Here is a 27,319-nt window from a genome sequence, read left to right as displayed (position 1 = left end):
TCATGAAGCTGTGTTTTAATTCACTGGTTACAATGTCAATTATTAGGAATACTCTCTGATGCCGAAAGGCTCTTCAGCTTTCTTGTGTTTTGTTTGTATTGCGATACCTTTCAATATTACTTAAATTTTTGTCAGCTTGCCTTGACAATATTTACAAAAACATTTAAATATTCATCGTAGAATTTTCAAATCCAGTTTTTATATTTAGCTTCTTTAAGCCACTGATCATGTAAGTGTAGACTAGGGTTCAAGCCCCTCACTGCTGAATACGGTCGATCTGCCAACCCGTACTGGACCAGCTTGGCAGATTTTGGTCCATTTCCCTCAGCATGAATTGTTGAGGAAGCTTCCATCCTGCAGTGGGTTGATAATGGCTGCACTTTACTTTTTTTTTTTTACACGTAAGTGTTGAGTATATTTTTTGCTCATTTTCACAAAGGGGCAAAATTACACACTGCAGTTTAATAAGAAAATTCACAAACAAAAAACAAACACAGTAGAACCCGAATAAGAAGTTTTCCAAAGGACTGAAGGTTTAGAACTTATTACACAGGAAAACTTCTAAGAAGGGAAAATGACCTAAGAGTAAGAGTATGAAATATTAACTATACATATAAAAATTAAAAGATACACATTAGCATTAGCAATGGCACATGGTGCAAGAAAGCAAGCTTATATAGCATTAGCTAAAAAAAAAAATGCACTTATTTCGCCCATCCACTCGCTCTAAATGTTTGTTAAGTTCTGCCTTGAATCTATTTAAGCTATCAACTTCTACAACAACAGATGGAAGTTTGTTCCAGCATCAACCACCCGCTGGCTAAAGGCAAACTTCAGCACATCTATCCTACAACTGTCTTTCCTATGGTCCATTTCCCTCAACATGAATTATTGTTGAGGAGGCTTCCATCCTGCAGTGGGTTGATAATGGCTGCACTTTACTTTACTTTTTACCCCCTTTTCCAGAAAACGTGAAAATAAACAGATCTGACAAAAAATTAACTATGAATATAGAAAACTTTTATAAATTACTGTAACATATATTTGAACTTGTTTACTCTCAAATATTGAAGTAAAATCTGCTCCATATCTACAATAGTGGAAAGGATGCTGCTGTTTCTTGACATAAGTTATCATACCAAAATTGGAGTTTGGAAGTGACCATTCTAAAGTCATTCCTAAAACCAGCTGAGGCTCTCAGAGTTTGAATTGAATGGTACTATGTGATAACTGAGAAAATCTAGACCTGATCATCACCTATGAACCAGATGACATTATAGGGCTGATGGTACAGGAACCATTAGCAAGGAGTGATCACAGAGCTATGGAGTGCATGATGAGAAGAGAGGTAGCAGTTGTTAAAGTCAAAGGAAAGGAGATTTTGACAACGTAAGGTTGGTCTTGCAATTGATCTATCAACTGGGGGAGATAGCTCACAGAGTGCAAATACATTAGACTTATGTCATACCTTTAAAAGCTATAGTCGCATAACTATTTTGACAGTACAGTCAGTCCTCATATAGCACGATAGTTGTGTTCCTAGAAACCCTCGTGCAATATAAACAACAGGCCCTATGGGAAAAATAGGGTTAGGTGCCGACCACCCAAGATTGAACCCACATTTGTAACCAAACACAATAAATAATCGTAATAAAATACTTACATATTTTATTACGACTATTATGTAATAAAATATTGCTAATGCTTTTGCTTCTATCGTAAGCAAACTTGTTTTTTGTTTGATTTTCTATCCAAACAGATGACAGCCATTCCATCTCTTCCAATTCTTTGTGTCTTAATCTAATGGATTTTAATTACACTTTGAGTTGTTCCTGCTATGAAAGTTGTTTTTATTTTCTCTGCATTCTTTGTAATTCTCGGCGTTGCCTCATTTAGGTCTGTAGCACGTGCAATATCACATGGTCTTTCATTTCGCTCAAAGTGTTTCACAATTTCATATTTTTTCTCTATCGACAGAGGTGGACTGGCCATAAGCCTCACCGGGAAAACCCCGGTGGGCCGGAGGCCGGTGTGATTTTGGCTATAAACCATGGTGTGAGGCCACTATAAATGTTCCTGGATAAGAATTTTTGACCCAGTCCGCCTCTGTTTATCGATATTGCTTTTCTTTTTCTCTCTCTCTGAATCTGTAGTGTCTTCACCAGGACGCTTCCTTTTCACACCTTTTAAGTATTTTACTCATTTTTAGGGAAGAAAGGAGGAGGCACGCTTGATACACATAAACAAAGCTGCGCGCGTGCAGCAACTGAATGAACAACACCATAAAGGCAGAGATACACTATTAACACCTCATTTTACTAAAGCACATTTCTAGGGATAACTACCATAAAACAATAAAAACAATTTCCAGTTGCGTTTCTGCTAGTGGAATCTTTTATAAACTGGTAGTAAACTCAATCTAATTGCATTTGCGATTATACCGATAGCTGGAATTGTTGGTTTTTACATTATTATGGTGAAATGTGTTTCCCCTTCACTGATATAAAGAACATAAATACATTTTCAGAATTTCTTCTCTTCATTCCTATCGTGTTGCGTTCGGTTTGGGTGATTCTGCGTTCGACTGCCATTTCTTGTAAACTCAAAGGTGAATCGTGCATAAGCGAATTCGGTTCGTGTTATATAAGATATCATTCCCCTATTTATAAATCGTGTATGATCGAATTCGTGTAGTGTAAACACGTGTTATACGAGGACTGACTGTACCTCATAAGCTGGATATAGGAATTAATTTCAACATTGCTTACTTGAATTTCAGCAAGAATTTGACTCAGTTCTGCATGAGAGGTTATTATACAAGTTAGAACATGTTGGACTCAGAAGGAAAATCCCTGAATGCATATATACCATTAAGAAAGTACAGCATAAGAGGATTTCAAGATAAATGAATAATCAACTAGCCAATTTAATACAGCAGAAAAAGATGGCACTGAAAGTTAGAGAAAGAAAGATAAAATAAAAATAAGTACTGATGTTTATATAACAGCTACAAAATTATCTGTAATAGTACCACAGAACACAAAAGGGTTAAACCTGCAAAGGAAGATTATGAAAAATCACAGGATTAGCATTAGTAGAGGCATATGATGCAAGAAATCAAGCTTATACAGCATCAGCCAAAAATATAATATATATCTCATTTCAACCATCCATTTGTTACAAACATTTGTCCAGTTCTTCCTTGAATTTATTTAAACTATCATCTTCCACAACAACAACAACAGACGAAAGTTTGTTCCAGCAATCAACCACATGCTGTTTCCTCGATTTGAACTTATTTCCTCAATTGCATAATAATCTGAGCAAAAGGAAGAATACCATCAGCATTGAGGTAGCTCAAACCATTCAAGGCCTCATAAACCTCAATCACATCACCTCACAAAATAAGTACAAGACTAATCTCCAGACACTAGAATTTTCAGAACTTAAGCCTTTCTTGGTAAGGTAAGGGCAACCCTTTGTTACCCTCATCAGTCTTGTTGCCTTTCTCTGTACTCATTCCAGCAGCTTTACATACTTCCTAAAATGAGGCCCCAAACCTGTATGGAGCACTCAAGGTGTGACCTGACCATTGTCTTATACAAAAGATAATCACCTCCTTATCCCTGCTAGCAAAATTCCTTAATATCATTAACAAGACCCCCATGAGCTGCTATGGCAGCCTGTCTGCACTGTTCAGCAAACTTCATATCTGACTGCAAAATTATCCCCAGGTCTTTTTCATTCTTCACTACCTTGGGTGTATTAGTATTAATATTATTAATGGCTGCATCATGCAAGAAAGCCTATGGCATATGTTGCACCAGCCAAAAAAAAAAACCTAATAATTAATAAAAGAAAAGGAAATTAAACCTATCATCCTATGCGTTTCCCTCACCTGAAGGTACTATCCAGATGACCTTTGAATTTCCCCAAATTGTCAGCCTCTACCACCCATGCAGGCAACTTATTCCAGAAATTTATAACTCGCTGGCTAAAATAAAACTTCTTGCAATCCAATCTAAACATCTCCCCCTCCGTAACTTGAATTTATGTTCCCCTAGTTCCAGCATCATTTATAATCTTAAAAATTTTATCCTCATTCATTTTACTGATGCCTCTCAGAGCCTTAAGCACCTCAATCAAATCTCCTCTAACGTGTCTAGTTTCCAAACTTTGCAACCCACATATTTGAAGTTTTTCTTCATACAGACATCCTTTTGCCGATCTCACCAGGCGAGTTACCCATCTTTGCACCCTTTCAAGAAACTCAATGTCTTTCTTTAGGTGCGGTCTCCATACTTGAACACAGTATTCAAAGTGTGGTCTAACAAAAGCCTTATATAATTGAATAATCACGTTCCTATCTCTACTTGCAAAAGTTCGATGGATCATCGATAGGACACCATGGGCCTTCCTTGCAACCTGTTTACAATGCTCAGAGAATTTATGTCTGACCGTATTGTAACACCCAAGTCCCTTTCCTCCAATACTGGGTTTAGTTGAACTCCACCAAGTGAATAAGTTATTTTGTGATTACTGTTTCCCAGGTGTAATACCGTACACTTTGTTGGATTAAAGCATAGCTGCCATTTTTCTAACCATTCCTGAAGTCTATCTAGGTCTCTCTGAAGAAGCTCAGCTTGACAGTGATACTACTCTACCAATTTTAACATCATCTGCAAATTTAGACATCACGCCCTCTATCCCTTCATCAATGTCGTTTATGAAAATTAAAAACAACAGTGGTCCTAATAACTGATACTTGGGAAACCCCACTTTTTACATCAACCCAATCTGAGGAATAGCTATTTTTCACAACCATCTGCCTCCTGCCCTGAAGCCATCCCGATATCCATCTAAGGATTCTCCCAGTGATTCCAACCTGTTCCGGCTTATAAAGCAACCACTCATGTGGGACTGATTCAAAAGCTTTGCTGAAATCTAAATAAACAATGTTGAAATTATTCCCTAAATTCAGATCATGAGTGACCTTTTCAAAATAGCGAACCAGATTTGTTAAACATGATTTTCCCTTTACAAAACCATGCTGAGTATCCTTGAGAATTTCAGTTCTATCCAAATGATCCTAAATTCCATCCTTGATCATTGCCTCCATGATTTTCCCTACCACTGAAGTCAGACTGACAGGTCAGTAATTTCCCACTTCACTCTTAGAGCCACCCTTACGTATGGGAGATACATTGGCACTTTTCCAATCCAATGGAATCTCCCCAGAGTCTAGTGATGCTCGTATAATTAGCCTCAATGGTTCAATGCACTCACTTGCCGCCTCCCTTAAGATTATAGGATATATTCCATCAACTCCAGGAGCCTTACTGGCCTGTAGGCGTGAAAGTTTTTTCATTAAATAATCTTGCAAAATTTCAATATCATTAATTACATATTTTTCAACTTTGCTCCCACAATTTCCCATTGTCACAAAAGGTTTTTCTTCTGTAAATATCGATGCAGATGAACTGTTGAGTTCATCTGCAAAGGCAGCTGGTGTATTTAATACTATCTATCCCCTTTCCCTTATGTAAAGGTCCAATCTGGTTTGTCCTGCTCTTTTTAGCATTTATATATGTGAAGAATTCCTTATCGGCCCTCTTTGCTGTGTTTGCTAGCCATTTCTCATAAACTGCCTTTCGAACCTTTTCTGTGGCTCTATTAAAGATCATCTTGTAGCTGTTATAGGCTTCAGTACTTTTTATTGCTCCGTAACTTTTCCATGCCACCTTTTTCTGCTCAAGTAATGTGGCAACTTCACTACTCATCCAACTTGGAACCCTCCTCGTGGAGTATTTTCTTAATGGTAAATACGCATTCAAGGCATCTGTGATTAATATTTTAAAAGCATACCACAGTTCAATTGTATTTGTTATCTGTGCAATATCTACCCAGTTAATAGAGGCTATGTAGCCCCTTAAGACATCATAATTTCCTTTTCTGAAATTATAACCCATTCCTTTGCCTTTTACTACTGCTACCTCTCTCTTCATCATCCACCATAGAACTCCATGATCACTTCCTGCTACTGGTTCCTCTACTTCAGCCCTGTTATGTCATCTGATTCATGGGTGATGATGAGGTCTAGCATATTCTTTTCTCTAGTACTTGCCCTGACATGTTGATACAAATAACAGTCATCTAGTTAATTTAAAAATTTTGTTCCCCATGTCGAGTTTCCTTCCCATTTTCTCCAATCAATTAGAGGCAGTGTAGTAGTGCACAGTTGGTATGTTACTCTGGGGTTACTGCCCCAGAGTAACATGCCAAGTTTAATGTGGCAACTGAAGTTTATTTATCAACGTTAAACTTCAGTTGCCACCTCTCAGCCCATCTGCCCAACATTTCTAGATCCTGTTGCAGAAGCATACTGCCATTAACAACCCCGCCAACCTTGTACCGTCTGCAAACTTAGATATTAAGCCTGATATACCTTCATCAATATCATTGATAAATATACAAAACAACAATGGGCCCAACACTGAACCCTTGGTGGTGGCACCACTAAAAATTCTAGTCCACAAAGAGCAGTGTCCATTGATTACCACTCTGTCTTCTCCCACTCAACCATCCCTTTATCCATAGCAGAAACTTGCCCTTGAATGCCATACTGCTCAAATTTGTTTAGCATTCTTCCATGTGCAACAGTATCAAAAGATTTCCTGAAATTCAAGTATATGATATCAAAATTATTTTTTTGCATCCAGTTGCTTTGCGACTACATCAAAGTATCCAAATCAGATTAGTCAGACCAGACATCCCCTTAGCAAACCCATCCTCTGTTTGAATTATTACTGCAGTCTCGTCTACATGATCCTGCAATGCTTGTTTAACCAGTGACTCCATTGTTTTCCCTGGAACAGAAGTTAAACTAACAGGTCTGTAATTACCTGTGCAAAAAAATGCCTATATTTTTTGATCCTCTTTTGTGGATTGTGGTCACATTTGCACATTTCCAGTCCATGGGTACCTCCCCCGAGTCCAAGGAAGCTCTCTTAATTATGACTGAAGGTTTGCTTACTTCCTTTGCTGCCTCCTTTAATATAACTGGATAGATCCCATCCAGACCGAGTGCGTTCCTTATATGTAACTTCAACAATTTCTCCTCCACTTTGCTCTCAGTTATTACAAAATCATTTAGCTCCCTGTCAGAGTTTAATAAAAACTTCTGTCTTCCAATTCCAATATGGAAGCTAATAGCCTAAATAAATTTAAGGCTGAGCTAGCTGGACAGGCATTTGGAACGAATGGAGGGATGAAATGGGAGCGGGTTTTTTTTTTTTTTTGTTTTTTTTTTTTTGGCTGATGCTGCATAAGCTTGCTTTCTTGCATCATATTCCTCTACTCTAATGCCCACAGAATTCCTCATGTGTAAATGTAGATTCAAAATACTCATTCAGTTTGTCAGCTATCTGAGCAGGATCATCAACAGTCCAACCATCGATATCAAGTAGACCAATCTGATTCATCCCCTTCCTTCTAGAGTTTATATAAGTAAAGACGTCTTTGCATCCTTTGCCAAAGAAATCTGCCTTCACTTGCCTAACCTCCTTTGTGACTTGATTACAGACTAGCTTATATCTACCATAGGCTTGTTCTGTTTCCTAATAATTTATATACATCAATGCAGTTTTCTTCTCTGCCACAAGTCTCATTAGTTCATCAGACATCCATTAGGCCTAAACCTTCAACAGTATGTCTTAGTTTATATAAAAAACTTAGTAGCTTCTAAGATTAATTCCCAGATTCTTAATACATGAATAATCACCGCTGATCTAGTGTACTTCCTTGGATTTTATGTGTTTCTTAACTAATAGCATAACCCTCCTCCCTTCCTATCCTATCTATCTTTCCTGTACACATTGTACTCCCTAAATTCCAATTCTGAATTCCTTATATCTGCATGACACTACATCTCTGATATCCCAACAATATCCACCTTTGATGTCTTGACCAGCACTTTAAATTCATAAAATTATTTACTATACTAACATAGGTGTACATGCACCTGTTCTTGCTCTTAGTTACCCTAACACAGCCCATGTATTTACTTGTTCCATGATGACTCTCACCAGTTCTTGAAATTCCCGGCACCCTGCTTTCCAGGCTGCTGTTCATTCCAGCAGAAGCAGGTAAGAATCACTTTCACCTCTGCTTGTGACTACTGTTAATGTATTAGTCTGCGAATTCCCCCCCAAGCTAGTAGTTTCCTGACCCACCTAATTGCCTCAATAGCATCAGCAAATATTCTTGCACCCTTTCTATTTAAGTGTATGTCATCCCTTTAGAAGCAGCCTCTCCTGTTAACAAGCTTAGACCATGGTGAGAAAAACTCTACCCTATGAGCCTTGAACAGTCTCTCCAAGGCCAAATTGATTGACAAGGCTCTTATCATATACTCCCTCCTATCGTGTCTGAGCAGAATTGCAGACACTTTCAAAATTAACCCTAACTTGCAACTTTTTTTTTCAACATTAGAGGGCAAAGAGTAAGGACAAGGAGTTTCTCACATATGTGAATACAAAGAAGAAAAGAATGGTTCAGATCAGACCCTCATGTTATGGGAAGTCTTAGATAACCCAGCTGATGTTGAAGGTGAATTGAACTGGTACTTTGCAGCCCTTTGTGATGAAGAGAAACTGTATAAATGAAACTAGAAAGCATGAAATTTGAAAGATTATTTATTAAAAAAAACTTTTCAGCCTAAAGGCAAGTAAGGCCTCTAGAGTTGATAGCATGTGCCCAGTAATTTTCAGGAAAGCAGCAAGCGGGTGCATTGAAATATTAAAGTTAATTATGAGGGTGTCACTGGACTCAAGGAAGTGCAAGAGTATCACTAATACATAAAGAAGGTTCTAAGAGTGATGCAGGTAACTACTGACCATCAGTCTTCCCTTCAGTGGTAAAAAAAAAAAAAAAAAAAAATCATGGAGTCAATGAACTAGGGTACAATGCAGGAACATTTAATTTTGATGAATGAAATGATTCTACACAGCACTAAATGGAATTATGAATGAAACAGCATGGTTTTGTAAAGGGAAAATCATGTTTAACTAACCTAGTTAGCTATTTTAACATTTTTAACTTGAATTTCAGAAAAGAATTTAACTTGGTTCTCTATGAGAAGTTACAATACAAGCTAGAACATGCTGGAATCACAGGATTACTGCAGAGCAGGACGCAGAGGCTTGTGATTGACATTTATTCTTCAGATTGGGCTAATGTAAGGAGAGGGGTACCCCAAGGACTGGTACTGGGACCATTACTGTTTTTGATTTTTCTAAATGACATTAATAAAGGAACACAGGGCATGATGTCAGCAAGTTAGTTAATGATTACTATTGATGGTGTCCTATCAATCATATCAGTCATAATCCCAGTGTAAGACAATTGTAAGACTACACATGGAATACTGTGAATACTTCAAAATAGCATTAATAGAGGCATATGATGCCAGAAAGCAAGCTTATATAGCATCAAACCAAAAAAAAACATTCCCTTTTCACCCATCTGTTCACTACAAAAGTTTGTCTAGTTAGCCTTGAATTTATTTAAACTGGCTGCAGGCAAATTTCTGCACATCTATTCTACAACAATCTTTCCTCAATTTTAATCTATGCCCCCTCAGGTGTGGAATCTAAGCAAGAGGAAGAATGAAGCCAGCAGGAAGGCTGAAGAATCCCATCAGCCTTCCTGCTGATGGGATTCTTCCTCAGGAGTGCTCAAACCATTCAAGGCCTTATACACCTCAATCAGATCACCTCACAGGTACCTAGTCTCCAGATGCTGCAATTTGCAGAACTTAAGCCTTTCTTGCTAATAGTAACCCTTTGTTCCACTCACTAATCTCACTGCCCTTCTCTGTACTCATTCCAGCAGCTCTACATTTTTCCTAAAATGAGGCCTCCAGACCCTTCAAAATATGAAAACTATACCTAAAAGAAAGACATCAAACTTCTTCAAATGGTCAAATTTTGGGCAAACTACCTGGTGAAAGGGCCTCCCTATGAGTAAAGGCTTCAAATTATGTGGGCTGCAGAGCTTGGAAACTAGATAACTTAAAGGAGATCCTAAGTGAGGTGCATAAAGTTCTGAAGGGAAAGTAAAATGAATGAGGGTGAAATTTTTGCTGATTCTAGAATTAGGGGCCTTAAATTCAAATGATTGGGTAAGAAGTTTAGACTGGACTAAGGAAGTTTTCTTTTAGCCTCAAGTTGTTAATTGCTGGAATAAGTTACCTCCAATGAGTAGTGTAGGCTAACAGCTTAGGAAAATAAACAGATTTGATAAAAAAAAAAATTAACTATGAATATACAAAAATATATACATTTACTCTCAAAGATTGAAATAAGATATACTCCAATCTTTTTTAAACACTATCAACCTCCCACTGATGCAACTTATTCCAATAATTAACAAATCATTGGCTAGTTTATTTTATTTTATTATTTATATATTAAATCATTTTTCATTATTTCTTTTTATTTTGATTTTGGCAGTGAGGGCTTTCTTGCACCATTTCTTATACTAACTAAACAATATTAAACAAACAAAGGAGTTATAAAAAAAAAAGTTTGTATTTAATTAGAAAAGTGCTTTGTACAGTTGGGGGAGTCAGAGTATCCCACACTTTGGAAACCTCTGGTATAGAGCAAATCTAGGATTAAGTGTGATCATCCTTATGTGAGAAGAAGTACCTTAAAAGAGAAAGTAAGACATGATATTACACAAAATTGTAATCACTTTATTCTTATCAACTCAAGCAGAATAAAGATCTTTAGAAACAATACACTAAGGTTTGTGTATATTACACTAATGTAAATGAAGCCAGAGGAAATTATCAAATACAACGTTAAAGAGTAGTATTCATTCATACAAGAGTTACATTCTAATTGAAGTTAACTTGCTATGGCAGGGTAATTTAATCAGTATGTAACTGGTATGTAGCATTGACACGAGTAACACCTCCCTGGTTTGGAAATCACTGTGGTCAATTGCTTGGCTCTAACTTAACCATAACTTAATTTGTAACCTTGGCAAATTATAACCACATGGAACTGCAATGAAAATATTAGACGACATTTCTGAACTCCATAAACTGATGTCTCTTGACATTTTTCTCTCCACAAGTGACTCATTCCCTTTAACTTTTTCCAGCTTTTCCCACCTATCAAAACACATTTATATAAAGAGAATAACTTAAATACCTAGCATTGGGAGTGTAAAAAAGTTTGGATTTTAAGTGAACTGAGAAAATAAGCGTTATAAAGGTCATATAACCAGAACTCCTCCACAACTCCTGAGTAAGGCTTATGAGTAACCAACTGGGCTTCAAACTCAATGTAACCTATTAGTAGAGCTGCTGAATGAATGAACTCATTCATTCAGCAGGAATATGGAACTAAGCTGACACTAACTGAATGTATTAGTAATGGCAAGGAAGCAAGGGTATACAACATCAGCAAAAAAGCTCCCTACTCAAATCATCTATCCATCCTTTCTAATAATTTATCTCCTTCCTTAAATTTATTCAGACTACTGACTTAAATCTGGGTGAAAGCAAAATTTTGCATATCTGTTTTGCAATCAACCTTTTTGCAATTTTAGGCACCTCCGTAGCCAGGTGGGAAGTAGCAGTAGTGCATAGCACACGCTTCTTGATTAGACCAGGGTTCGAGCCCGTCACCACCAAATACGGAGGATGCGGAAAGGTCAGGGAATGACCACCGCATATCCCGGAGCAATATGGCCCTAGTTGCTAATGCTCCTAAAAATAACAAACAACAACAACATTTTGCAATTTAAATTGTCCTTATGTGTTGTCCAAACAAGAGACAAGACCAAGGATGCCATCAGCATTAGTTTACTCACTCCATTTAAAGCTTTAAACACTTCAATCAGGTCTCTTTGCAGGTGCTTAGTTTCTAGACACTGCAATTTGCGGTACTAATCTTTCTTTGCAAGAGTATCATTTCATGCTGCTAACTAATCTTGTTGCCCATTCCATCAGGTCCGTATCCTAACTAAAATTAGTGGAATAAGTTACCTCACCTTTCTAGACCTGTTTGCTGTACTCAAGATGTGGTATAACTATTGCCTCATACAATTAAATAATTACCTATTCATTTTTTCCCTGCTAGCAAAATTCCTGTATATCACTGACAGAACCAATGAGATGTCCTAGCAGCCATCTGCGCTACTCAGAGAACTTCATGTAAGACTATACAATTAAAGTCCCTAAAATCATTTCATTCTTAACTACTTTGAGTGTGATACCACCAAATTGTATGTTATCCTGGGATTATTGCTACTCATGCACTACCTTACATTTATCATTGTTAAATGTTAGTTGCTATTTCTTAGCCCTTCTAATTTTTTGTAAGTCTTGTTGCAGTGGCATACCCTGATTCCTGTCATTAACCACCCTTCGCCTCATCTGCAAACTTTGACATTAAACTTGATATATCTTCATCAACATTGTTAATAAATATCAAAACAATAAAGGATACGGCACTGAACTCTGAGGAACTCCCCTAATAATGCTGGTCCAACAAGAGCAGCACCCATTTGTAACCACTCAACCATCCCTTTATCCACAGAAGTAACTTGCTCCTAATGTTACACTTCTCCAATTTGTACAGAAGTCTCATGTGGAATCATATTAAAATCAAGTATATGATGTCAAATAATTTTTTGCATCCAGTTCCTTGGTTACTGCAAAATAGTAGCTAATCAGAATGATAAGATAAGATCTAACCAATCTGATTAGCTACTGGTTCCACACCCCTAAAAACTTTTTCATACATGGATGTAGATTTAAAGTACTTTAGTTTGTCAGCATTCTGAACAGGATTATCAATAGTTATGACATAATCATACCTAATGGACCTAATCTAGTCTTATCAAAAGCAGAAAATTTTGTTACTTTTCTTCTCATTCTTAACAAAATACTTCTAGTAATCGGCCTTAGCATGCCTAAACCTTGATTGCAGGCTAGTTTAAACTTGATGTTGTTATCGTTGTCTCCTGATAATTTGTAACCATTCCATGAATTTCTATTTTCATCTGACATCCACATAGGTCTAAACTTGAAGTCTCTTGATAGGTACTACAATTACTTCCCTGTATGTTTCTCATTTAGAATTTGCAGTTGGTAACATTATCAGTTGTTCCCAATGAAAAGAATTGAAAAACTGTCTATGACCATTGTGGTCACCTTTACAAAAACAAAATTCCTTCCCTTTAAGTAGTTATACCCTTAAGTAAATCCCACATGAATACAGTGATTGACAGTAAGTGACAACTTTAATCTTTTTCTTCAAAATTCTTAAGAAACTCTTCCTCCTATGTTATTAGTTTCTGTTTCCATAATAATCTAGAAATCTGCTGTATTAGTTATTTTATTTTATTTCCTTTGTATTATCTGCCCCTAGCCATGTGCTGTGATGGGCTTGCTGTATTTGCAATAAATGAATATTTATTTATATTTGCCTTTATAGTCTGGTAAACTGGTTGAATTTGAGGATAGCGTTATTTTTTTAAAGAAAGTATAGTTCCTTTCTGACTGTTAGTTTAAATTCAAAGGGGTAAGTTAAGTAAACTTTTCATTGTACCAAAAACTTATGTGAATTGCATAGAATTAATTATTTTCAGAAAATTTAAATTATATATTTATGATTATATAATTTATTCAGCTGTCAACAAGCCTGTAAGAAGAGGAAGTGCTGGATCACTGGATAGTGGAATGGTAAGTTGGCTGCTGAATGTTTCTTTGTTAATAATAATTTTTATTTATTTATTTAATACAGTTATGCAGTTATTATACTGCATGTATATGTATATATACTGAGAATGTCAAAAATATTGGAACTACATTCATTTTGAAATGAATTAATGACACTCGGAGCATTAAAAAAAAAAAAAAAATCAAACTGCAATGTAACTACTTAAATAATAAAAAGAACTGGAAAATATATAACATATTAATGTAGTTTACCCATGTTTCTCAACCGTTTCTGTTAATGCAGTTTTTTTTTGTTTTTTTTAAATAGCTTGCCTAAAATACAGGGTGTTTCCAAACTTATACAAAACTAAACACTGTGTGAATAGAGTACGTGAAACCACTTCCAGGTGATAGAGGATACCATCAGGTTTTTATTCACCAACCAGAAAATGTGCACACTGAAGTGGATGGCAGCATAATTGAAAAACTTTAAATCATTGCACAATTTACCAATGCCAACGCCGCCTCCATAGCCAGGTGGGAAGGAGCAGCAGTGCATAGCACATGCTTCTTGATTAGACCGGGGTTCGAGCCGTCACCACCAAATACGGAGGATGCGGAAAGGTCAGGGAATGACCACCGCATATTCACGGAGCAATATGGCCTTAGTTGCTAATGCTCCTAAAAACCAAATAACAAACAAACAACAACCAATGCCAAGAGAAGCATGGACCTTTCTCCTTTGGAGAAGCTACCATCATAGGCATCATGTATCTGGACATGTTACGGAATTTGCTTATACCACAAATTCAAGATGTCAATGACAGCATGACATGATTTTCCAACAGGAGTTCTGCCACACTGTCACAAAGAAGCTTGTGCATATCTGAACTGGGGAATGGATTAGAAGAGGAGGACAAATTTTGGCTGCCCGTGATCTCCTGATCTGGCTCCATTACGTTTCACTCTCTAAAGATTTGTGAAGGAATCTGCTGTTTGGCAGGAGACATTGTGCCAAATGTTGGATGAACTGGATTATAGGTGGGACATCTGTCGAGTAACTAAAGTTGCCCACACTGAACATTTCTAATTAAAACTTGAAAATATCCTCTATCACCTGGACATGGTTTACAGGTTTGCATCATGTATCCTATTTATACAATAACATTTTAATTTTGTAAAGGGTGTTTATGTATGCCCTGTATTAGACAATTATTTATATATAAAAATTGTCAATAAGTATTTCTTACAGCATATTTCTCAGTTCTTTGTGTGCCAAAAGGCACACCAGGAACTGAGAAATGCTGCTCTAAGTGATATCAACATAATTAAATATCTTGTGGGAAAAGGGAGATGATATGTTGTTAGCCATTAACTATGATTTATATCAAAAACACTGTTACATCACACGATACAGTTTTAATGTTTATTGAAGTGAATCACATCAATTTACACTTAATACTTTGGCAAAATTTTGAGATTCAATTCAACTTTGTTATTAAATTTCTTGTTCTTGGGAGATTACAAGGTATGATCAGTAAGTTTGGGGACTGACTTTGTGTCTCAAAATTGCAGTTGAGTGAGTCATCATAATAACACATTTGGCAGCCCATCTAGTCATTCTAATGCATGGATTAGTTGTATTCAATCTAAATTAGTGCATGTTAAACAGAAGGTGTGGTATGTGTTTTCTCACATTTTCAAATGACTGATTTTACTCAACTGTGCTGCAAATTTGTATAAATTTTATTTAAAATTAGAGAAAGTGCAACAGAAGCCATGAACTGTTAAAAGCGGCTTTACGAGAAAATTTCAAATGTTATATGAAGATATATCATGCAGTTTTTGCAAAGTTTAAAGAGGATCACTTGTCCATCAGAAATGATCCTCACTCAAGCTGCCTCAGTTTTAAAAACCAATGATTTAATTGCATGGTTTTGATCTGATAGGGAGTGGTTAATGTTTAACTGTCCACAAAGGTGCTAGTGAAACAGGCATTTCTTATGGGATGTTCAATTTTCACACAAGATTTGGGAGTGCGATGCATTTCATCCAGTTTTGTGTCTCACATCCTCACTAGGGAATTAAATTATTATGTCAATCAATGAATCGGGAATAATACAAAATAACTCTACAGTAATTGTGTGATGCTGTTCAGCCAGAAGTGAATTTCACTTGCATCATGACAATATCCCTGTACACTCAGTGCTTTTTATTCAAGAATTTCTTGATAAATATTCCATCCACTGTACTCATCAGATTTAGCTCCCTTTGATTTTTTCCCAAGCATAACCCCCCCCCCCACCACCATATTTGCAAAGACTAGGCAAATTATTCAGAATGTGACTTGGAAACTATACTGACAAGTTTTATCAGGAATGCTTCCAAAAGTTGTAGAAGCATTGGAAAGTGTGTGCACAGTGTCAAAGAGATAGTTTGGTTCCCAAACTTTTTGACCATACCTTATAAATAGTAGGGCTGTCACTTGTTTAGGAAGGTATGAGTTAAGATCCTGTCATTCCCCCCCCCCTTCAATCAGGCCTGTAGTTAGCCAGTTAAAGTAGAAAGAGGGAAAGGCCTAAATTATTGAGGGTTTTTCAGCCTGCACAACATGCATATCATGTGAACTGGTCCATTAGGATCAAAGTAATCGACATGCCAAAGATCCCAAAACAACCAATCAGCTATATTATGCTTTATACCTTTTATTTTCATCAACTTTATGAATATTAAGTAGTCTAAATAAATTTTACATTTGTGAATTTTTTTTTTATATATATCCTGGAATAGTCATGCCATTGTACTAGTTCACTGCACTACTTAAACTAAAATATCTATTAGAATTTTAATACAGTGTGAATTCCAGTATAGTATTCTGTTATAATCTAATTTGCTTATTTTCAAATTGTATAGCCATAAAGAATCCCTGTTGATGTATAAAATACATCAAATTTTTAGACCAACAAGGATTCTTTATTTCATAAATTTTAAGTTAAACTTTTATGTTACTCTCCCACAGTTTTAGCTTCAATTTATCTTCTTTTTTGAAAATCTGAATGTATAAGATGGGCCAGTTAACTGTTAAGAAAAAGTCATGGTTTGCAGAAATATTGGTAGCAAGACTTCTGTTATAACTTATCTTGGTTTCTAATATTCTCAAGTAAGAATTAAATAAAATATAAAAAATATCAACTTAAAGAAAACGAAATATAGTATTACTCACTACTTTTTTTGGGATTCAAACCTTTCCTGCATAGATGTTTTTCTGTTCATTTTAAATTTAATTATTTCAATGCTCTTATCAAAGATAAGGATGAGGAATCTTCATGATACACAGAACAGATCTATGTAAATATCTTTTTTAAAGGATACTTACTCAATTTAAATATCTTTTAAAAAATATCTAAAACACTGATGAATTTTTAAGGTTAAAGTGTTTGTTAATTGCCAAATGATCTTTGTATTTGGAGTAGGGAAATTTGTTATTTCCCTTAAATCATAATTAAAATATGATTATGGAATTACCTTTTGTCTATAAAAATGAATAGTTAAGTTGCCTGTATAGGTTTTGAGAACATTCTGTATAAAAAGGTGTTAAGCTTGTTAAGAGTTTATCTTAAGACCTTAAAAAGGGAAGTGATATTACTCATTATTATTGCTCATTATAAGTGATATTACTCATTATTATTGCTCATTATAAGTGATATTACTCATTATTATTATATAACGTTACTTGGTTTAAATTTTTTTTGAAGAAGAATTAAACTATAAATTGTGTATAAATACAATTTTTGAACATATTAAATAATTAACAATAATTTTAGTTGTATTGTAACAGAATATTTCATAACTTTATTTAATCTGAAACAGCCTCTTGTTACAGAGAAATTTGTAGTGATATAAGCAGAAATGGAATTAAATGCTTAATATCTCTAGGCAGTGATTACTAGAGTAATTGAGTTTTTTTTTCTTTTTTTCTCTTATAATTATTTTCTTTTTACTATCTAATTTAATTTTCTTTCATATTCTTTTCTGGAAAGGGGCCATGGAACCCATATTCATAGTTTTGTGACAGTATGTTTTCCTATAAAATTACAGAATTGAGAAGTACACACCAGTTGCACGTTATTGCACAGCTACAATACAATTGAAGGATGTGGTATGGCTTTTGATGGGGGAGGGTCCTGTATACATATTACTGGATGAAGTGTACCACACAGGTAGTAACCTATTTCTGACATTTTTAACACACACAAACACTCACACTGATTTAACTTTTTATCATATACTGTTTTTAATCATTCCATTACAGCTTTTTTTTTTTAAACTTTATACAGAATTCAAGGTGACCCATTATGAATATGTCAGCAACCCATTGGTTGAGAAATAAGTATTTTGGCTTTCTAATAAAAGGTGAGCATTTACTATAAACTCACCAACACATTTGTGCTCTTGGATGACTTTAAAGTCTGAATCAAGCTGTACATATACTCACTTATAAACAAACAACTGTGCCATCTCACTCCCAATTATTTAGCAGTCCAACTTGATTCATATAGAAACAACCCTTGTTAGCAGATTACTTTAAAGACAAATTGTAGCCATAACATACCACATAAATTCTAACCTTTGAAAGATAACTGCAAATAATTGAATAACAAATTTCAATTTATTTTCTAGCAATGATCCTTGTAAAATTGTAGGTACTGATTAATAATTATGTAAATTGAGAATCTATATGATGTGATATCAAATATTATCTATATGATGGTGATATCATATGGAATTGCCAAGAAAATCTGGTTTCATTATATTGTAAAGACTGAAAAATTGTCACAATATTAGAAGTTTGTGTTAAATTTTACTGCATATATATTATATGGAATGCACTAACACTTAAAAAGTACTCTTTTGTAGTACAATCTATGTGCCCTAAGTATGACATATGTATATCTTTAATTTTGCCATATCAGCTTGAAGCATGTGCAGTTGCATGCTATGAAAACTGCTTTTAATGCACAACATTAAATTGTATATATTTCAAGCCAGTAAGCAACTGACTTTTTAGTAATTTAATAAACAATTGAGTTAGTTAAAATACCTCATAATTGCATGAATGAGCTTAACTTGTTTTAGCATGTGCGTGTTTTTTGAAATAAAATACTATATGTCACTCATTTAGTTTAAAAAGCTTTTGGATGTAAAAGTTGAAGATCAGAATAATGGTTGAGTTCCTAATATTACAAAAATCGCATAACAGATTGCTATCTTTGTCTTATTAATGTAAAACGCTTTTCTTTAAAAAACATGAAAATTTTGGCGTGTTCTTTTCTATGTAAAAAAATTTCATTTTTGCAATCATTAATGATGGCCCTGTTCTCTTAGCATATTCCAATCAAACATAATATGTATATAATAAAGACCTCTGACAATACAGGGCTTAATCACTGACATAATAGGACTAATGGAAATGTGATTTCACTGAGAAATAGTGAATGATGAGTTTCACTATTATGTTGGATGTATTTAGTAAGGATAGGGAAGATAAAATGGGTGGTAGAGTTGTTTTTCCTAATCAAAAGGCCTGAGCATGATAAAAGCTTTTGCAGATTCAGAAGTTAAGTAATAGTATTCACCATAGTGAAAGGAAGCCCAAGCTTTCACTGCACTGGCAAAAAAAATACAAGTAGATAAGAAAGCAAATTATATGCTTCCCTCCTTTTCAGGTAAGTATCCAATTGACCTTTGAATTTAACAACTCTGCTAATTTTGACATCATTCCTTCTATCCCTTCATCAATCTCATTTATGAAAATGAGAAACAACAGTGGTCCAAGAACCGATCCTTGAGGAATCCCACTCTTGACACTACACAAATCTGAAGAATATCCAGAGTTGTTACACATGTCTGTGGTGTGAGTTAGTTGGAAGGAAAGATATAATGAAAATAAGATTAATCTACACACCAAAAGATTTTGAAGCCTATTATGAGAGCCTCTACATGCAAATGAAATGGGCAGGAAGGGTGAATGTCTTATGGGTAATTTCAATTTGCCTGTTATTGACTGGAGCAAGTGGGAGGGACGCTTACCACGGAGAACAAAATTTTTAAATCAACTAGATAAATATTATTTGTATCAACATATTAGTGAAAGTACTAGGGGAAAGAATATCCTAGATCTGATCATCATCCATACTCCATAAACCAGAAGAGTTTTGATCAGAGTTTTGAGTTGGATGAGAAGTAATATTATCACACTTATATAGGTATAACTTGAAATGCTAGCTATCAGAAGGCAAACTCAGGAGTTAAAATTAATATATTATCCACAGTCTTTTCTTAAATTCCTCCCTTTTACCTGTCATATTTACACATAACCCTGCTATCTTCAAAATCAAATACAAAACAGCTTATGGGGGAAAAAAAATAGCCTGCTATATTCAATGCTTCACTTAGCAGATCATTATAGATCCTTGTACAGAATTTCCTGGTTATTTAAATCAGTTAAAAATATTTATTTAGAATCTTTATTATTATTATTATTATTATTATTATTAATTGATTTTTACCATAACTGAGTTTTAAGATTTGAACCATTTAAAACATCTACTTGAGATTGTTTAATAAGTGTGAACATCTTTAAATTTTGTATTGTTAAAAAGAATTTTATCTTTTTATAATGAAATTTAAATGAATTATTGCACTTTTTAAATGGGTAAAACATGAAAAGTGCTAATAAATAAAGAGAGAGGGGGGGCAGTTTTTAAAGACAATCATTTTTAATCTCGGAAAAGGAAACTGCTTTATGAACTCCTCTGACAATATGGTCAGAGGAGTTCACAAAATACAAGAAACAGCACCATTTTTAGCAGCCAGGTCACTCAAAGCACATATATTTATGCACCCACATGCCTGATCATCAACTGGAAAGATAACACATTAGGATTATGGAATACCTTTAAATCAATAGCCACAGAAGCCATGAATGCATATATATCCTTAAGAAAATATAGCACAAGGTGAATTGCTGAGATGGATAAATAATGAACTAGCCAGTTTAAAAGATCAGCAAAAAGATGGCATGAAATAGTTCTAAAGCATATATCATCTGTAATTGTAACACAGAAAAGGTTAGGGGTTGCAAAGGCTGATTATGAGAAATCACCGACTAAGAGAACAAAGAACAGGGATGGGTTTCACATATGTGAATGATTATTGTTATTACTACTACAAAAGAACAGATCAGATCAGACTCTTGTGTAACGGGTGCAGGAAATTCTTAGATAATTCAGCTGATGTTGATGAATTGAAGAAATTCTTTGCATCGATATTTACAGATTAAAGATCCTTTGTAGGAAAAACTGTGCAAGTGAAGCTGAGTGGCATGAAATTAGCAATATTGAAATTCCAGAAAACTGTTATTAGAAAAAAGCTTTCAGGACTAAAGGCAATTATGGATCCTGGAGTTGATGGTATGCACACAGTAATTTTGAGAGAAATAGAGAGAGAGAGAGAGAGAGAGAGAGAGCATTCAAACCATTAAGATTAATTATGAGGGCATATTTGGATGGAGTGCAGCAGTGCCAACAAATGTGGTTTTATGAGCAAAGTGAACATACCAAGCAGGCTGATTAAGTTGCAGGGGAAAATCTTGGAGGTAGTCATCAAGAATGTACAGGGTCATTTAAGATAGAATTGGAATTCTGAAGGAAACACAGCATGGTTCTGTAAAAGAAAAATTGTTTAACCAACCTGGTTAGCTATTTTGAGAGAGTCACTCATGAGCTGGATGCAGGAAATAATTCTGACCTGTGATCCCAACATGTTCCAGCTTACTATTTAAGCTTGAACATGGTAGGATCACAGGCAAAATTTATGGTTACGCTTCAGATTGGGTAACAAAACATTCTTAGACATTAAAGCTTTAATATCAGTAATAAATACTAAAAACAGTAAGGGGCCCAGAAACCCTGAGGAACACCACTTCTTCTGAATCAGATAAGTCACTGACATCACACTTGCACATTGTACTGTTGTCCACCATAATATCCTTACCTATTATATGTAGTATCATAAAATTGTAGATCTGTTGAGCAAGCAATAACATTAGTCTAAGAAGAGAAGTGTCAATTTATAATTCCAGAGCATTTCATTCAAACAACGTTGAGGGCTCTTTTGAAAGTCCTTTGGGTATATAAAGAGGTATTTGTGGCCACCAAGGATGAATAAAACATTAATTGGCATTGGAAGTAATATAATAGCGTAGCTTAATTCAATTTATTATGATACTCACCTTTTTATAATCTGCACTGATGTTGGAATAAATTGGATGATAATTTTAAATTTAAGTTAGCATGAATAAGTTAGGATTTAAAAACAGAATTAAAATGTGCGCAAGGAAGTAGAAGTGCACGTCTTCGTCCTTGGTTGTCAATGTTGAAATTTGAAACGATTTTAGTTATACGGTTGAAAACAGAAGGCCAATAGCCATAACAAATGGCTTTCGTTTTACACATCCTCGGTTGGCAATGGTAGAATGAGAGTAAACGCGTGTACAGCCAGTCCTCGTATAGCACGATAGTTGTGTTCCTAGAAACCCTTGTGCAATGCAAAATCGTGCAATATAAACAACAGGCCCTATGGGAAAAATAGGGTTAGGTGCCGACCACCCAAGATTGAACACACATTTGTAACCAAAACATTACCAAACACAATAAATAATTACGTAATAAAATATTGCTAATGCTTTTGCTTCTATCATAAGCAAACTTGTTTTTTATTTGATTTTCTATCCAAACAGATGACAGCCATTCCATCTCTTCCAATTCTTTGTGTCTTAATCTAATGGATTTTAATTACACTTTGAATTGTTCCTGCTATGAAAGTTGTTTTTATTTTCTCTGCATTCTTTGTAATTCTCGGCGTTGCCTCATTTAGGTCTGTAGCACGTGCAATATCACATGGTCTTTCATTTCGCTCAAAGCGTTTCACAGTTTCATATATTTTCTCTATCGACAGAGGCAGACTGGCCATAAGCCTTACCGGGAAAACCCCAGTGGGCCTCCGGCCCACCGGTAAGGCTTAAACTCCTGTGGGTTAAGTGTTTAATGATACAACTCACCAATTCAATACATCAAAAAATATGGGTGGTCAAAACTGTTGCTTCTCTTCTTGAAGAACCTTATTATTCTATATTTCAATATGTGTGGCAAACATCTGGCTCTTTGTGCTAGATAGACAATTGATTTTCACAATTAACTGGAAGTCAACTTTGAAACACTTTTGGAATATGGAACTTCAGAAATGAGATCACTCACAGTCTGTTCTTGATGTAGTAACCATCTGTTTTAAACTTCTTTTTCTTTTTTTTTTTTTATTTCCAAACACTGCCATGATGTGGAATAAATCTATTAGAGAAACTAACATTCTTGTTACATTTCTTAGGATAGTTTTATGGAAATTCTGTATCAATACCAAAAAAAAATTGTTGTTCTTTAAAAACTTTTTCATGTCACAACTTGAAAACAATTGGTAAAGCCAATGGCAGAAACTATAAATTCTGCCTCCCCAACCCTCAATTTCTAACAACCATATCAAGCCACCTGTTGTCCCCTCCCCACGATGGCAAACCTGGCAGTATGTTAATTTTGCCACTGGATGAAGCATTATTCTTGTATACCTTAATTAGACACAATGTATATAAACCTGCTTTCAAACTCTGAAAAATTAAGAGTACAACTATTTTCCCATACTTCCTCTTGTATAACTGGCTGCAAATAATTGCAAAAAAAAGTCCAGATTTTTTCATATTTGTCTATTTGCAACTTGTTGCAGACATTTCATCCCAATTCTGTTCCAGACTGTGGCAGTCCCTTATAAGCGAGTTGCCTTCCCTTATAAGCGAGTATTGTTGCACACCATTTGTGTGTTTGAAGCTTGCTTGTATGGTCACATGTTATAGAAATGCATTTGAGCCTGTCTAAAACAGATCTTGCAATTTTTTATAATGAGAGAATGAGGGGGGGGTGGACAGAATGAAATAAAAATTTTGGATTAGAGTCAATCTGCTTACAACAGAATTAACAGCTTAAGACTTAACTGGTATCTGAGAATAGCAGCCAGCAAACAACAAAAAACACTGCCTTCAATCCCTAGCCCTGCTCCCATACACATGATAGCTACTTCACATGCTAAGGCTCTAATGAATAGCTATCATCTAGCAATCTTTTGTTTCCACCTCCACAAAGGACTGTTCTCTCTCTGCATGGCCCCTGTCACCAAAAGGAAGAGACATAAATGCACCTGGAGAGGATAAAGTAGATTGTGTAAGCTTTAGAAATTTTCTTTTCTTTTTTTAAGACATGGAAAGAAAGTGCAAAACGCTAGCCATAATGTATGGCCATTTTAATTCCACAATTTCAAATTTTATTTTATCTACTGTACATATAATTTGAATTCCTATTTATAACTAAGTTCAGTATGGCAATTAACCTAGCAGTTTTTAAAAAAAATTTATTTTTATTGTTATATATTCTATGCAGGAATTATATTTCAAAGAAGCTGAGCAGAGTAGTTAATCTAGTTATTAAAAGGAGCATAAAAGACAGTTTTTGGAAGCATTGGCTTACCCTAATAATATTATTAAAATAAATTAGACACTAAAGGGAGTTGCACAACCTTAGTGATAGAATTCCTAACTTTTAGGTCAAAAATATTTTATAGAATATTTAATAATAAACTCTATTTCTGAAAATTTTTCTTTCTCTCTTCCACTTTAGTCAATATCCTTCCAGTCATCTACAGCAAGTACTGTTAGCCATGATTCTTCACCTCAAACAGTTCATGCTTCAGCTGCTGGTTTGGATGGTGTACCAGGCAGATCAATAGATGGAGGAAAATCTTTGGGACAGCAAGGATTTCTGGGAGGCCTCTTTGGAAAGAAAGGGAAGGGTGCAAGCAAGTCTCACTTGAGGAAGCCACCAGAAAGCACAGATATTTAATCCCAGTGACAGACTACTTCCGTGAAATGCCATTATGTTTATGGCTATTGAAGAATATGCAATGCGTGTGAAATATTTCTTCTGTGTTTCGTCTGGTTAAGGCTGTAGTAGCCTAATGGTTGTTTCATCTCATCACAGAAGAAGTGATTGTGCCAAAGAAAGCATCTGTTTCTTGCTCTGTATGTTTCCACCCAGTCCTCTGTAACCAGCCAACAGTCACACTGAGTGTGACTTCTTATAGATATTATTTTTATTGAAAAGTTAATATCTATTATTGAACTGCATACAGGAGAAATTGACTAACTGTAAATAAGAGCCTATGCTCGTGTAATATAACGGCCTGTTGTAAATATGTGGATTCCACTAGTCAGTGGTATCCTGTATAGGCTAATATGTACTTTAAGTTGAATTTGTGATCTGTATATGTTATATTAATGATGTAACTGAGATTTAATATATATGCTTCTCTTACACAGTTAGCTTAGTGTTACTGTGAATCTTGACAGCTCAATGTCGTTAAATATCGTACAGTGAAACAAAAAAAGGTTAATTACTGGGAACAACTGTAAGTGAAAGAGACTGCATTAATGAATGGTAACAAATGAGATTTACTATTCACCCATTTATTTTACCTTCCAGTTGTTCCAACTGGACATTCCACCCCATATTATAGATGACAATCGAATTATTGTGAAATGATTAAAACAACAAAAGAAAGTAAAAAGTCTTTGTTAAAATCAGATAACTTTTGTCTTGTCCCAAGTAGATTTTTAACTACATTTCTTGCTTCACACTTTCACATATTATTTTAAAGTTGATAGTTCAGTTCAATTATATTGCAGTATTATAATAATGTAATTTAGGCTAGGCTGTTCGAGCACATGAACCTATTACACTGTTTTCTTTAGTATCAGAAGTAAGAATTTGAAATAATATCTGAGGATATACTCAAATATTCTATAAACACCTTACTTATTAACCAGTAGCACGATGACTTGTTACTCTTCTAAGAGCTGGGGTCTAAGTGATATTACGTGCATGCATTTTTAAAAATCAACAAGAAATAATTCAAACTGTTCACTTTTTTGATGCTACCTTTATTTTCAATCTAAACAAAACTGTGAAAAATCCATTTTTTATATTAAAAACATATTTTTGATTCATTTTTGAAATTAAAACCATTTAGACCTGTCAGAAAGCAAAATGCAAACTGAAAAATCTGCACACTTCAACAATTGCATGTGTGTAGTTGGATGCCAGTCAATAACAGGAGTACTGCTCATGAAACATGCACATCAACAGTTTGATTCCAGACTCTTCAATGTCAACAAAGCCAGAGAAAATTACTGATTGGAGGAAAGAGTGCATCAGTAATTGTACATGACACACACTATTGACAAATGAATATAATTAGATTCAACTTAGTTCCTAAATTTTTCCTAATTGTGAGATAATTAACAGAACTCTTAATTGAGACGATGGAATGTCCTACGTACAAATTAAAGGGAAATTTTTTTTTCATGTACAGTATATTCAAAAATAGCACAGACCACAAATATTTTATATTATAGCTTGGAAATAAATTACAGATATGAGCTGACTTACACTGATCAGCACTTACTCCACTGGAGAATTTTACTTATTATTACTTACAGCACTTCTACTTTAATTTTTTAATTCCTTGGAAGTAATTATTTCAGTGGCTGAGAAGTTTTGATGCACTTTCAGTGAGTAATATCAGCTGGGGGTGGGAGGAAACCCAAATGTGAAAGGTAATTTTATATTTTGTAGTTTTAGTCTTTATACTGCAGTTTAAAAATAGAAATTATGCCAAGAAAGGGCATTTGGATAAATAAAATCAGTGATATTCTGTTTTCAGTTTCTATTGTAATGCACGGGAAAGTGTAATGTTAATAATTAGAAAATCTGTTCTCCTGCACACTTTACTTTCAATTACATCATGCACTGGTGTGTGGACCACCAGACCCAGCACAATATGTTATTTTGTCAGTCTGGTGCTCCATGAGCTTCAGTGCTACAGGTAATTGTTCATTTAAAATTTCATCCTTTTTCAACATTTTTAAATGTTGGGTAAAAGGAAAAGTCAAATGCTCAAGCAATGCTACTGGAAATAAATATAGCACTTCTACTTTAATTACGTTAGAAGTAAGTACAAAAGTGATAATCCTTATCACTTTTGAACTTTGCACTTTCACAAAAGTGATAACACTTTAGCAAAAGTGGGCAAAGTCTGAAATTGGAAAGCAGATTGAACTTTCTTGCATAACTGCAAATAGTCCTTAAAATATTCTATAAACATCTTACTTATTAAAAGACTAAAATCAGTGCTGAAATAAAAAGTACAGCTCCACTGCAACAACAATTACAGGAAAATGTATAAAACTTGTCTGAGATGGAAAGACAACTCTGTATTCAAGAGACCAAATGGAATGCCAATACACCATTAGCATTAGTAGAGGCATACGATGCAAGAATGCAAGCTTATACAGCATCAGCCAAAAAAAAAAAAAAAACCCAACCCTCCCATTTCATCCCTCCATTCGTTCCAAATGCCTGTCCAGCT

General features: G+C 34.9%; 1 protein-coding gene across 6 annotated transcripts in view; it reads left to right on the top strand.

The window, feature by feature from the left end:
* Positions 1 to 25,393, top strand: part of LOC150086802 (IQ motif and SEC7 domain-containing protein 1-like) — an 829,530-nt gene extending 804,137 nt beyond the window's left edge. For 5 of the 6 annotated variants that reach the window (XM_090372763.1, XM_090372760.1, XM_090372762.1 and 2 more), the window contains 2 exons: positions 13,707 to 13,759; positions 24,514 to 25,393. In XM_090372763.1, the coding sequence (XP_090228889.1) occupies positions 13,707 to 13,759; positions 24,514 to 24,735 (275 nt within the window). In that variant the 3' untranslated portion in view covers positions 24,736 to 25,393. Of the gene's footprint in view, positions 1 to 13,706; positions 13,760 to 17,775; positions 17,944 to 24,513 lie in introns of those variants that run through there. The other variant, XM_090372761.1, reaches the window with a different exon arrangement.
* Positions 25,394 to 27,319: the final 1,926 nt, after the last annotated feature.

This window comes from Mastigoproctus giganteus, chromosome 4 (assembly GCF_048544385.1).
Source record: "Mastigoproctus giganteus isolate SK-2022 chromosome 4, ASM4854438v1, whole genome shotgun sequence".
NCBI classification, from domain to species: Eukaryota; Metazoa; Arthropoda; class Arachnida; order Uropygi; family Thelyphonidae; genus Mastigoproctus; species Mastigoproctus giganteus.
The sequence above is the reverse complement of the archived record's forward strand: the minus strand, read 5'-3'. Positions and strand labels throughout refer to the sequence as shown.